Source organism: Phyllostomus hastatus, unplaced genomic scaffold (genome assembly GCF_019186645.2).
Source record: "Phyllostomus hastatus isolate PE091 unplaced genomic scaffold, TTU_PhHast_1.1 phas_contig_304, whole genome shotgun sequence".
In the NCBI taxonomy this organism is placed as follows: domain Eukaryota; kingdom Metazoa; phylum Chordata; class Mammalia; order Chiroptera; family Phyllostomidae; genus Phyllostomus; species Phyllostomus hastatus.
Genome location: NW_025333845.1, coordinates 1,888,684 through 1,903,275, shown reverse-complemented (window position 1 = coordinate 1,903,275; position 14,592 = coordinate 1,888,684). Strand labels below are relative to the sequence as shown.

Genomic DNA, 14,592 nt, shown 5'->3' with positions numbered 1-14,592 from the left:
TGAGAATGTACCAAGATTTCTAGCATTGATTAATAGCTAACAGAGTCCTTATAAATGAAATCTGCCAGAAAAAGGTGAGAGATATAAGGGGATTATCCAGAAAATTCTTCATCTAGTAATAAGTGATCTGTGTTTGCTTAATTTTAAGGCAAATCCTAAGCCCCCAACAGAGTCCAATAGGACATGGACATCTAAGGCAGAACAGCTACAAACAGGGGACTCCTGCCCAACTGTGTTTTTTTTTTTTCCACAGATAAACCTGGGGGCAATGGGCAAAGAAAATTATTTATCAGAACCCAGGGCAGCTGGACTGGCTGTCCAGAAATTCCATAGCCAGTGAAATAATGCTAATCTTTTGCCTTACTGTTTCTATATGACATTATATAGTAGATGCTAGAGACTAATATATAGTGTGTGTTTCTTATCCTGTCCCAGTTTCTAAGCAGGAAGTTTATTGTAATTGTCTTTATCTGATTTTGCTTCACTTTGCATATCAGGTGTATTGATATGGTGAGATGGCATGTAATCTATCATAGGTTATAGAGTCATGAAGACGTCCAGCCAAAATGGAGGCATAGGTAGACATGTTTTGCCTTCTCTCACAACTGCAAGAAGGAATCACAATTAACCTCAAAACAAAAAACAACCAGAACTGCCAGAAAAATTGAACTGTGTCGAAGTTCAACAACCAAAAATTTAAAGAAGAAATATTCATCCAGGTGGGTAGGAGGGGTGGAGACAGGGAGCTGGGGGCAGAGAGAACACTGAGTGGAGGTGGCATGGCAGCAGCAGGGAGCCAGCAGTAGCAGCCAGCTGAGTGGGTGGCCCCACATTCACATGTAGCAGATTAAAACCAGGAGGGGCAACTGGGGAGCTAGTGATCCCAGCTCTAGGACAGACCACACAGCCCAGGGTTCCAGCACTGGGAAAATAAGGCCATATAACCTCTGGCTGTAGAAATCAGGAGGGGTTGGGTAGCAGAAGAATCTGCTGGTTCCCGAGGAGAATCTGTTTAAAGGATCCACAGGGTCCTAGCAAACCCGTTCACTTTGGAATTCAGCACCAGGGCAACAGCTAGAAGGGTGCCAGTCATATACAGGAAGTGTGGGGGAGGGACTAAAAATGGTGTGAGAGCCAAGCAAGCAGCAATGTTCCCTCTTTGACCCCTCCCGCACATCTCCACAAAGCAGTGAAATGGGCTGGCCCACTCTGGCAATTATCTAAGGCTCCACCCCTTACAATGTAACAGGTATGCCAGGCATGGGAATTAAAGCAGCTCTACTTAATATACAGAAACACGGGTAGGCTACCAAAATGAGGAGACCGGGAGATAAGACCCACATGAAGGAATGCTTCAAAACTCTAGAAAAAGAACTAAGTGACATGGTGATAGCCAACCTATCAGATGCATAGTTCAAGGCATTGGTGATAAGGATGTCCAATAAAATGATTGAGTATGGCCACAACATAAAGGAAGAAGTGAAGGTTATACAAAGTGAGATGAAGAAAAATCCACAGTGAACCAATAGTGAAGGGAAGGAGGCTGGGTTTCAAATCAATGATTTGGAACAAAAGGAATAAACAAACATTCAACCAGATCAAATAGAGGAAACAAGAATTCAGAAAAATGAGGAAAGGCTTAGGTACCTTTGGGACAAATATAAACATACCAACATCCAAATCATGGGGGTGCCAGAAGGAGAAGATGAAGAGCAAGAAATTGAAAACTTATTTGAAAAACAATGAAGGAAAACATCCCCACTTTGGCAAAAGAAATAGACATACAAGTCCAGTAAGCACAGACAATCCCAAACAAGTTGGACCCAAAGAGGACCACACAAAGACACATCATAATTAAAATGCCAAAGGTTAAAGATAAAGAGAGAATCTTAAAAGCAGCAAGAAAAAAGAAGACAGTTACCTACAAAGGAGTTCCCATAAGACTAACAGCTGATTTCTCAAAAGAAACTTTGTAGGCAAGAAATATTCAAAGTGATGAGAAGTCAAGACCTACAACCAAGGATAGAGTAACCTTGGATAGAGTAACCAAGGTTACTCTATCCAGGAAAGCTATCAGTTAGAATTGAAGGACATATAAAGTGCTTCTCAGACAAGGTAAAGCTAAAGGAGTTCATCATCACTAAGCTCCTATTATATGAAATGTTAAAGGGACTTATTTAGAGAAAAAAAGATGATCAAAACTATGAACAGTAAAATGACAACAAACTCGCAACCATCAACAACTGAACCTAAAAAAAAAAAAAAACCTGGGCAAACAACTAAAGCAGGAACAGAATCATAGAAATGGAGATCACATGAAGGATTATCAGCAGGGAGGGGCAAAGGGGGGACAGAGAAAAAGCATAGGGTATAAGAAGCATAACTGGTAGGTACGGAAGAGACAGGGGGATGTTAAGAATAGTATGGGAAGTGGAGAAGCCAAAGAATGTATATGCATGACCCATGGACATGAATTAAAGGGGAGGATTGCTGGGGGTAAGTGAGGTACTGGGTGGGGGGGCAAAGGGGAAAATTTTGGGGCAACTATAATAGCATAACCAATAAAATATACTTAAAATAAGTCACAATATGATTTTTTTAAATTATAAATAAAAATTCTATGAGGAAAAAAATCATGAAAAGCCACATCCAGATCTAATCAAGAGCAAAGAACATCATTTAGCGTTCCTGGACTCAGTACTGTATGCAGCAATTAGATGTTTCTTCAGGGTGTCTCTCAGGGTTAATTCATTTATAGTTATACATGTGCTAGTTCTATAATGGGTATTTTTGTAATGGTGCATGGGCACAATGGAAAGTAGTGCTGAATAACCAAGGGATGGACTGTAACAATGGTATCAGTAATACATTAGTAGTAATAATGACTAACATTTTGAATAACTTATTATATATTAGGCACTGTGTGAACCCTTTCTATGTGAATTACCATACTTAATAGAACACTTTATGAGATGGGTATAACTAAGACACTCATTTTATTGGCAAATAAACTTAGATTTAGAGAGATTAAGTATCTTGCCTTAGGTCAACACCTAGCAAAGGACAGATATTTGACCCAGACAGGCTGATTATAGACCCCTTCATTATACACCTTCCATCAGAGATGTCTGCTGTCATCAGCCCTAAACATTTCTTCTGGGAAATAAACACCTTCCCTTCCTTCCCCTGGGAAATATTCCTTCTTACACTCCACCCAGATGGTTTGTGATCCAAGCAGAACCAATAGAAATATTTCCCCAGAGTTCCTGAACATAGGACAATTTTGGGTTGTAAAGCCCTAAATTCTTTGCCAAGTTTCCAGTGGTGCTGAGCAGACCAGGGAAGTGGAAGATCATGGATGGACTGCTCAGCCTCTGATCCATAATCATTGCAATATGGGCCAAAAGCTGTAAATGTGACCTAATTTAATAGCCTGGTAAAATATAGGATTACCTGGCCACAAAAATTTAGTGTCTTTATTATAAAAGGGAAGATCACTATGGCTGGAGTGTTGGGAAGTTCAGACACCTGAGAAACATTGTGATTTTGATCCCTGGCTTTACCTTTGCCCTTGGTGGGAACTGGGGCCATGCATCTAGTATCTTCCAGAGGCAGTGGGTTCAGCCAGATGAGGGCCTGGTTGCTGGGGTCAAGTACCAGAGGCCAACGACAACTAAAGTAGTGGGTGCAGCTTCGCAGAAGCAGGCCTGCCAGGCGAGCTGACTTTGCCTGGGGCTTCAGGTCTCGGTCCCACTGGAACTGTTCAGATTCAGAGCTCAGCAAGGACAGAAGGCTGAAGGGGGAGCGTGTGGAGAGCAGGGGCTTTTTTGGTGGTATGATGACAGATTTCCGATTCTGCTTCAGGGCCTGTGCCACATCATCTGGGCCTAGGGTCTCCTGAAAGCCCCTACATAGAGCCAGCCACTTGGCCAGTAGCTCCTGGCGCCGTACTGGTGGGAAGGGACCCAGGTAAACGATGGCAGCTGAACACAGGAGGGCATCTCCGAACACAGTCATGCAGTGCCCCTTCAGCTTCTGGTGTGGAAGGGAAAACCAGAGTGAGAAGGGTAGAGTCAGATAGTCTGGCAGAGAAGGAGCAAGACAGGATGTGGAGCAAAGCATGACAAGAGGAGCAGAGTGGAACAGAGGGAGGCAATGAGAGCATGGGGCGGAGAAGAGGAGTGTAGGCAGTGCTGCAGAAGGTGAACTTTGGGGGGAAATCTGGGAGGGGCTATTTACCTGGAGCTCTGTAGTCCAGGAATACATGGGAGTGAGCAGTGCAGCCTTTATGGGCCATTTGTGATACTGGCAACTCTGAGCACAACTGAGATTCTCTACTAGACAGTTATGGGAAGCCTGAGCATCTTCCAGCTTCTTGGTCAGGGCCAAATTGTGCTCTAGGATATCTTGAGCCTGGAACTGGTAGTGGGCCAGGCGGGCCTCCTCCCGAGCCAGTGTGGCTTCTACCTGCCGCAGCAGCAGGCCCGTGGGCAGTCCTCGGTGTTGTGCCAGTCTGTAGTGCAGAACAGCCCAGAGCCAGGCTGCCAGGCTTGCTGCAGGTATGCTTACTGCCCGCAGTGCTGCATCACTCATACCTGGAGCCTTCAGAGCTAGGTTTAACTTTATTACCTCTGAGTCCGTCATCTTCTCCTTGGGGAAGAACACCAGCTCCTGAGAAGGTTTGTTAAAAGGGATGGAAACATAGATGCTCAGAACCTTGCCCCAGCCTCCTCACCTTGTCAAGTATACCCTTTATTCATCCACTCTCCCCATCCATTATATCCCACATACCCTACCTGATAAAAATCCTCAGTGCATAACAGCTGCTTGGCACTGGCCCAGCCTCTTTCACGGTGGAACAGGTCACACAGTGCATCGGTCACCTGGATCACAGATTCTGGTGGTGCTCGATAGCTCCGGATCTCCTCAAAGTCGGTCACCTTCAGCTGGCTCAGGGGCCCAAGAAATGCCTTGCCCATCTAAATAAGGAAAGATTCACTCCTGAGGTGTGCTCTTGAAATGTCCTCTTTCTTCAAGGTGTTGTTGCCAAGAGGGATCAACTCTTCTTAAGAGTCCCCATGAAGGGACCATTCCTCAAGCCATCCTGTTTATTTTTGCCCCCTCCCCCAGGAGACTCCATGACAAATCACCCCATTCTCTCTTCTGGACATCCTATCAGGGGTTGTCCTCTCCCAAGAGGGGAGTAGTGCAGGAAATGTGACAAGAAAAGCCCACCTGCTCCAGGAAAGCCTCATGCTGAGCCCTCAGGGCATCCCACTGCTTGGTCAGGTTCTTAATGAGGTTCTCCTGCTGGCCACACTCTGCCAGTTGCTGCTTGTGCAGGAGCTTGCCTTGCTCTAGCTGCTGTTGCAGTGTGCTGAGGTTCTGTGAACAGAGACCCAGGCTGCAGCTCCAGATCCTAGGCCAGGTGGGAATACCCCAAGGGAAGACCCCATGGGCTTGGGACTACAGCATACTCCTCACTCAGTAGTTAAGGTGATTGATTAAGTTGAACTCCAAATAAGCCACAGATATAGGCTGAGCTCTGAAGCTGCCACTTCCTGGTCCATAAATTCTACATCTAGTGATGCAGCCCCTGAATTTATGGTTGCTTCTCTTGACCTGCCATTTAGTCCCAGGCAATCTGAATCCAAAGCCTATGTTCTTGACCATTGTGCTACACTCCCTCTCTTACTTGACCATTAGTGGTATTTGTCACAGAGGCAGTTCTCTTCCTCTTGAAACATTTTCCCCCCTTGACTTCCATGATACCATGTTCTCTTCTGGTCTTCTCCAACTCCTGTAGCTGCTTTTCTCAGTCTTTTCCTCTGTCATCTTTTAAATATACCTCAGCAATTTTTTTCAGGGCCCCCTTCTTTTCTCACTCTACATTTCTATATATTCCCTCCCTAATCACATGACTTTGATTACCACTTATATTTTAACAACTCCCAAGTCTCTATCTCTAGTCAGATTCTTTCCCTAGCCCCACACCCATGTATCCATCTCCTTAATAGAAACCTCCTCTTTGGTGTCTCTCAGGCCCCTCAGACTCCACATGTCCAAAAATGAATATATGGCCTCCTCAGATCTCTTACAATCTTGCTCATCTGCTGATGTGTTCTTTGTCTTAGCACTGTGGCAAAATACACCCAAGTTTCCCAAAAAAGAAACCTAATTATTACATCGATTCCATCTCTTCTATTTTCCCCAAACCCAATGTAATCTTCAAGGTTTTTTAATTCTACCTCCCAGATGTCTTCCATGTCAACTCCCATCCCAGTATCCATCTCTTCTGCCTATGTTCTCTCACTCCTGACCTGTACTGGCTTCCCTTCTTAATCCCCTCCTCTAATCCATTTTCCCTACTTCAACCTGACTGGTTTTCTAAAAACTGAATATCATCATTGTCCTCATGACTCTGATCACACTTGCCATTGTTTCATTTGGTTTATAATGCCTCGATGACCAGAAGGCCTCTACTCATCTTCCCAGTGTCATCTCTTTTTCCCTTCCCAGTATTCATTCTACTCTCCAGCCATTCCTGACTTTCAGTTCCCCCAATGTGGCCTCTGGGCCTTTGCACATGCTGTTAGTTCAGCCTGTGACATTCTTCCTCCCCACCGTCATTTAAGCAAAATCTTACCTAATCTTCAGGCATCAATTTTGATGTTCTTAATTTATTTGGTTACGTATTTAAGGATTGTTTTTTTAGCACCTACTATGGCACTATGCTTTCTCTAGAAAGTCTTTCCTGATACTTCAGAGTATCCTGGACTTTTTCTGTCATCACACACTATTTTGTAATTGCCTGGATTAGTTTATCTCTTCCAGTAAACTAGGCGCTGAAAAGACAAGGACAGTGTATTATCTTTCTTATTTGGAGGCACTCTAACCTAATATTAATAGTGACTAACATTTATTGAACTCTTAATATGTGCCAGCACTTTTAAATGCTTTCCATGTAAGATCTCATGGAAAGATGAGATCTTAATCCTCATTCTAGATTTCTCTGGATTTCAGTTTTTTCATCTGCAAAATGGAGGGGGAAAGGTCAGCCACCTCAGAAAGTTGTAACAAAGATTCTTTCCATCTATCCGTCTATCTATCTAGATATAAACATAAGATGTAGACATAGACATAAATATTAATGAGTACCTGGACAAAAGAATGTGGAGTTCAATTAATTTTTGTTGAGTACAGTAATGAATGAATGAACCAATTGAATGTGAGAGAGAAAAGAGATAGAATTATCCAGAATGACTTCTGAAATTTGGCTTAAATGACTAGGTGGATGGTCATGCCATTTCCTGGGGTGGAGAACAATGAAAGAAGTAACACTATCATGGCTGTTGTGTGAATGACCAAAGGATCTGATACTGAATGTCCCTGGGATTAGGAACATCTCTTACCTATATTTTGGGCTTCTTATGTTGTATTCTGTTCTAACTGACCCAGGGATCAATGAATGACAGCACCTCTAAACCAGATCAACAATTCCTGGTACTGTATTTATCATCTTGGGAAAAGGTAGGGCCCAAGACAAAAAACTGGAATATGGAAAACATGGGAGAGAGGACTCCTATCCTTCCATGAACTTCTCTTTTGACATCTCAGCTGAGTCTTGAGGTTCAATCTAACTAGTGATTCCCGGTGGTGGATGGTAGGGGGCACCAGTTCCACAGAAACTTCAGGGAGCACCATTTATATAGAATGCAGTGAAAACCACATGTGTAGATACAGTGTGAGCCATGCCTTAGAGTTGCGCCACTCTGGGTGGTAGCCTGCAGGGCACCAACCAGAAGAGGCAGGTTAGGCATTAGGAGCTGAAAGGCCTGACAGCCCCCAGTAGAAAGTCATTCAGATTATCTGATTGTTAGTTAGTCATCACTTCTCTGTAGTTATGGCTGAAACTCCATAGAAGTCCTGTGTAGCAGGAAGGAAAAAAATGCTATTTTGGAATTCCTCTTATTAAAAATAAAACAAAAGAAAAAAACCTCTCTTTATTTTGGGAAGATACCTTTAACTGAGGGTATTTGGCTATAAAATGTGTGATGACCCCACTCCCACCAGTGTTAGCTAGATTTGAGAAGTTAGTTATTCAAAGGACAATTGCTCTGTATTTGAAAGCAATAGGATTTAGGGTTTGGACTAGGAACAAATCTTTTATTATGGACTAGAAAAAAATCTTTAATTACATGAGAATTTTATTTGGAAAGCTTGAAAAGAAAAGTGAGGTGGAAGAATAACATTGAGGAGCAGATACTGGGGAGATGGGAGGAGAAGAGAAAAGTTGGTCACTGGGAAATGTCCTGTAAAGGAGGGTGATGGAAGAAATTCAGGTCATTGAGGACTAGTATGCCATTTAAATCTATTTCTGATTCTGTTGTAGAATGTAAATTTCCCCTACTGCCATCACCCATCCACTCTACACAGAAACCTTGTATATTTGGTGCTTTGTGGAAGGAAGAGGTAGAGGGACAATGTGGTATTGGAATAGAGGTTAGCTACAAGAGGTGTGTTAACTGGAAGTGATAGAGCATTCAGGAGAAGAGGAGGATCAGAGGGAGAGGTGACCATGATAATGTAATCCCTGCCCATCCCCAATGGGAATCTACAGAGATCTCTGGGAGCATTCTGAACTTCACATAGTCAAGGTACTAGAGGCAACCAGAAGCTGACACTTGGGTTTCACGTGTTTAGAAGAATCAGCAAGGTCTTAGCTCTGTCTAAGTCCTTGGGGAGTTTTGAGTCTAAGCTCTAAAGGAGGAGGCTACAAGGATTAGAAAGACCCTATGAGGACAGAGGGACTCTTCAGAGGCAAGAACTAAGGTTTAACCTGGTTCGTTCCTTCAAAGTCCCATTTTGAGCTTCTGTTTTGGCCCTAAGGTGAATGCCTCATAGTCTTCTCCCCCTTACCAGGAGAGAGTCTTTCAGCTCCTGTTCCAAGGTGAAGACCCGGTTGGTTTGGGTACTGTGCTGCTCAAGTAGCGTTGTCAGATTCCCCAGGACATTGTGGACCCTGGAAACCCAATGTTTCAGTGAGTGGACCTGAGGGAGAGGGAGGAGGTACAGGGCAGGGAATGGGACCACTCACCGTTGTGCCTTGTTCTTCATCTTCAGGATCATTTGTTGCTGCAGCAGCATGAAGGTGTCCAGGAAGTCTAGGAAGGTCTTGGGGGTGACAAGTGGCAATTCAGGGCACAGGTGCCCATGGTAGCTGGCAGCCGAAAGGTGGATGAGAGCCATGGCTTTGGCCACACTGGGAATTGAGTCCTGGAGGTCTGGGCACTTCAAGGAATCTGAAACAGGTGTGGCTTTAGTCTGGACTAGTGAGATTGTAGAAAGGGAAAGGAAAGGGGCCCTCTCCTGGCTCAGGAAGGAGGGCAGAAAAGGTGACGGGGGCTCACTAGGTTTGAGAGAGTGAGATAAACCTAAGTAATTAGGTTTTAAGTAATTAAGTAATGAGGATTAGAACCAGGTTCTAATCCTCATTAGAACCTGGTTGAGATGAATGGTAAGGGCAAGTAAAAAGTGCTCACCATCACCAAGGGGTAGACCCTGAACACCCTTCAGGTGGTGCTGGACCACACTGATTAGGGAATCTTGGTCCCAGGGTTCATAGCGGTCAATGCTGGCAATCGTCAGTTGAAGGAGTCTCAGGAAAAGGGTGGAGGGCAGCTGTTTGTGGCCCTGGTCATCTCCGATCAGGATGAACATGTGAAGGTTGCTGCATACCTGCTGGTAGAACCTGTGGGCCAGGAGCTCAAATACTGTCCTCCCTTTTATCCCTATTTGCCCATCCAGGCCCAGTCCCAACCCTGACTCCTTAGCCCTGACTTTCTGAACCCTCACAGTAACCCTGCTTTTCTTTCTGGTCTTTTGAACAGAATAGAGCAAGAGCAGAGCAGCCCCTAGAATGGGGTTCTTGGTCTCACCTCTGTAACAGCTTTTCCTTCCTGATGGTCTGCTTGACACTAAGGTTCTCCCTGAGGAGATGTTCTTCAATGTTGTCCAGATCTGCCTCTGTGTACTGGTCAGGGAAACTGCCTGAGGTTCCCAAGGCCAACAGACGATGAAGGGTGGTAAGATCTACACCCCTGGGCACAAGAAGGGCCACTGGCTTGCCTAACATGCCAGCATGCCAGCTGGCCTCCTGCAGACACTGGAGAATGGCCTCCTCTGATCCACATGGCAGATGGAAGAGGCGGGCCTGACAAATGCTAGCTGCCAGAGTGATGGCAGTACAGCGCCCAGTGCCCAGTGCCCCTGCGAGCAACAGGCCATGCTGCCGGGGCCTGGCCAGCACCCGGACTAGGCGGGCCACATGCTGAGCCATTGAGTGGCACTGAACAAGGTGGGGGTTTAGCTTTAGCTGAGTGGCTGACATGGCTAACTGCTCCCCCAGGCTCTCCCACTGCCGTTCCAGGTACAAATTGGGGCTCTCAGAGTTAGGACCCAGTGTCAGATCCTGACTGAAGACCAGGTCTGAGGGCTTTTCCTGGGGACAGAGTAGTAGCACTGGTAGCAACAGGGGTGAGACCAGGTCCATAGTGGATGTCTTCTGCCACCAATTCTTGGATTTATTCAGCTGAAGTTTGTAGCTGGAGGCCCCTGTGCCTTCCTCCTGTTTTATCTTTTGACTTATTCTCTCTGTGTTCTCCCTCTTTACTAGCGCTATGGATGGTGCAGGACCTGAATCACTGGAGGGTGGGCCTGTGATGAACCGAAGGCCATAAGGGTCCTCCTCCTCCTCTGTGTCACTGCCACTATTGCTTAAGTCCTCCCACTGGGCCAACTCCCCTTCAGACTCCACTTCAGGCACCCTCTCTTCCTCCTCTTCCTCACAGCCCTTGCCCAGACTTTGGGGCACTGGCCCACAGCAGAAGACACTTTGAGCTACTTCTAGGAGCAGCTTGGCACAGTAGGAGCGTTCCCTAGGGCTGTCTAGCCGGTCGCAAAATGTTCTCTGTGCTTCATGCAGCCAAAGACGCACCATGTTGCGCGTGGCCATCATAATTGTCAGGCGGGTGCCACGCAAGCCTGACACCCGGCGCAAGTGTTCCTGGTGGTTGGGATAGTCCAGAAAACCTCGGGAGCCCGTTCTGGTTGGCAGCAGCTGCAGGCTACCCAGTAGCTGGCTCACAGAGTGCAGGGAGAAGCAATAGTGTGGGTGGAGGGGTGAAGGCATAAAGCAGCTACCCACAGCCTCCCAGGCATCCACAGAGGCCTGGACCAGGGCTCTTGCTAGAACACCCTCCCGCTCCACAGAGGGGAAGCGCTCAAGCCAGGACTGGATGACAGGTGTGTGCCTGCTCAGCAGTATGTCCTGGGTCATATTGGCCAGGGCCAGAACTGTGAAGAGTCGAAAGAGGCGTGGGCACAGTGGGCGCTCACAGAAGCCTGGCACTGTAGCTGTGGCAAGGAAGTTGACTGTAGACTGCAGCTTCTGCAGTTCCAAGGTGCTGTGGGCACACACAGTGCCATCAATGGCCTGGCGTAGAGTCTCCAACACTGGCTGACAGCTCTTCTCTCGGTCTGTGGGACATTAAGAAAATAGTAAGGACATACATGAGTCCACAAGGCAGTGTCACCATGCTCCTCTCTTCCTTCCTTGCTCTGTTTACTTCCACAAACATAGGATTCTAAAGGAATTTTGTGCATCTGATGTGTTGGGACTCAGTTATGTCTAAGTTGTTCTCTCTCCCACATGCTCTCCCTAAGCATGAGTAATTTCTTCTATTTTCTCTCCCAAGTCCTACCTTTGTGGCCAATTATTCATTAATTGAATGTTAATGAATAGAAAAGTTTGGAAGCTAAGATGGATATAAATCTAATCTGACCACAATAGAGGGAAAAGTGCAGTGGAGTTATATCACATGCCACTTTCATAAAGTCAACTTTATTAAGACATGACTTACATACAATAAAATGTATACATTTTAAAGCTATAGTTCAATGAGCTTTGACAAATGCACATATCTGCATAACCACCCCAGTGATATTTAGGACATTTTCATCACCTAGCAAGTTCCCTCATGACCTTTGCAGTCAGTTCCCTGACAACGCTCTCCCAGGACTTTCTATCTGATTTAATTTCTATCACAGTAGATTAGCTTAGCCTATTCTAGAACTTCATGTAAGAGGAATCATACAGTATGTAGTTTACTGTGTCTGACATCTTTCACTGGGCATGATTCTGAGATTCATCTGTGTTTTGTATGTATAGGTAGTGTATTCCACTTCATTGCTGAGTAATAGTCTATTATGAAAATACCACAATTGTAGATCCATCGACACGCTGATGGGTGTTTAGGTCTCTGGGTTTTGATTATTTAGGATAATGCTGTTATGAACATTCATGTATAAGTTTGAGAATATACTTATGATTTCATTTCTCTTGGGTAAATACAAGTACAGTTGTTGGGTCTTATAGCAAGTATATATTAAATTTGATAAGAAACTGCCCCACTCTTTTCATAGTGGTTGTGTAATTTCACTCCCACCAGCCAAGTGGGAGAGTTTCAGTTGCTCTACGTTTCTCAGCACTTATTAATTAATCTCAAGTCTTTCTAATTATAATCTTTCTGGTAGGTGGTTTTAATTTGCAGTGCACTGATGCCTAATAGCATTAAGAAGCTTTACATATGTTACTGGTGTCACATATATGTTTCTTTTGTGAAGTGTCTGTTCTTTAGTTCATTAAAAAATGGAGTTTGCTTTCTTATTGAGTTATAAGAGTTATTTTATTTTCTGGGTATGAACTTTGTCATATATATGTATCATGAATATTTTCTGTCTATGGCATATTTAAAATTTTTCTTATCAGTGCCTTTTAAGGGCTTAAGGGTTTCAATTTTTGTGTCTTGCCTCAGAAATCTAACCAAGGTCACACAGATTTTTTTTGTCCAACAAAAAAATGAAATTATACTTTTAGCTTTTACCTTTAGGTGTACAATCTGTTTGTAATTGATTTTTATGTATGTCATGAATTAGAATTCAGTGTTCATCTATCCTCGCTGCCCCCGCATAGATGCACAGTTGTTCCAGCCCTATTCATTGAAAAGAATATCCTTTACCTGCATTGAATTATCTTGGCATGTTTGTTGAAAACCAATTGACCATATATGACCATATTTCAGATTCTCTGTTCCATTGCATTAGTCTGTATACATGTCCTTATACCAATACCATACCCCCTTGATTACCATAGCAGTATAGTAAGTCTTGAACCCACTAGTTTAAGACCTTTGACCTTGTTCTTCTCTTTCAAAATTTGGCTCTTCTAGGTCTTTTGCATTTCCACAAAAGTGTTTGAATACACCTGTCTGTTTCTATCAAAAGCTTGACCAGATTTAAATTGGCAGTACATTGAATCTAGAGATCAGTGTGGGGAGAATAAACACCTTAATGTTATTGACTCCTCTGACTCATGAACATAGGATATCTGCATTTATTTAGGTTTCCTTTATCTCAGCAATACTTAATAATTATCAGTATATCTTTCATTAAGTTTATTACTAAATATTTTAAGCGTTTTAGATATTTTATTTAAAGTTTTTGATTTCCAATTGTTTGTTACTAGAATATAGGAATATTAATGATTTCAATAGATTGACTTTGTATTCTGTGACCCTGTGACCCTATTTATTCCAGTAGTTTTGTAGGGTTTTTTTGTTTGTTTGGTTGTTTTTTTTTAGATTCCTTAGGATTCTCCATATAGAAAATCATGTCATATAATAGTAGAGGCAGTGTTACTTTGTCTTTTCTACTTTTAAAGGCTTCATTTCTTCTTCTAAACTTTTTGCACTGATGTGGCTCTCTGGTGCAATATTGAATAAAAGCGGTGGATATTTTTGCCTTGTGACTCATCTTAGGGAGAAAGTGTTCAGTATTTACCATTAAGTACAGACATATTTCATTTGATTGCTGTTCACTTTATTGCTCATTCTATATATTCCATTTTTCACAAATTGAAAGTAAGACCCTTCACCACAAAAATACTGTCACTCTCTGAAGGCTCAGATGAATAGTTAGCATTTTTTAGCAATAAAGTATTTTAAAATTAAGGTATGTGCATTCTTTTTAGTCATAATGTTATTTTATACTTAACAGACTATGGTATGGTGTAAACATAACTTTTAAATGAATTGGGAAACCAAAAAATTGAGTGACTCATCGTATTGTAGCATTTGTTTCATTGCGGTAGTCTAAACATAAACCTGCATTGTCCCCAAGGTATGCCTATATGTAATTAACTGTAGGTTTTAATAAATGATTTTCATCAGATTGAAAAGTTCCTTCTATTCCTAGTTTGCCGAGTTATTATCATATTAAATTTTATCAAATGCTTTTTCTTTGTTGAGATGATGTTACACTTTTTGTTCTTTATTCTGTAAATATCTTGAACTACACTGACTTTTGAATGTTAAGTAAACTTTCCAACCCTGGGATATACTCCATTTGATCAAAAGAAGATGGTGTTCTTTTTATACGTTGTTGCATTTTATTTAATATTTCACTGAGGATTTTTCCACCTTCTATAATTTTTTATGATATTTTATTGATTATTCTATTACAGTTGTCCTGATT

The 14,592-nt window shown here is 43.2% G+C and overlaps 1 protein-coding gene across 1 annotated transcript in view; it reads right to left on the bottom strand.

Moving 5' to 3' along the window:
- The window catches only part of DNHD1 (dynein heavy chain domain 1), a 70,962-nt gene that overhangs the window by 8,411 nt on the left and 47,959 nt on the right, over window positions 1-14,592 (bottom strand). Inside the window, exons 26-33 of the mRNA XM_045839573.1 lie at window positions 9,939-11,538; window positions 9,543-9,751; window positions 9,098-9,302; window positions 8,920-9,022; window positions 5,236-5,385; window positions 4,797-4,979; window positions 4,240-4,671; window positions 3,564-4,035 (exon numbers count right to left, since the gene is read on the bottom strand). Coding sequence (XP_045695529.1) covers window positions 3,564-4,035; window positions 4,240-4,671; window positions 4,797-4,979; window positions 5,236-5,385; window positions 8,920-9,022; window positions 9,098-9,302; window positions 9,543-9,751; window positions 9,939-11,538 — 3,354 coding nt within the window. The remainder of the gene's footprint in view (window positions 1-3,563; window positions 4,036-4,239; window positions 4,672-4,796; window positions 4,980-5,235; window positions 5,386-8,919; window positions 9,023-9,097; window positions 9,303-9,542; window positions 9,752-9,938; window positions 11,539-14,592) is intronic.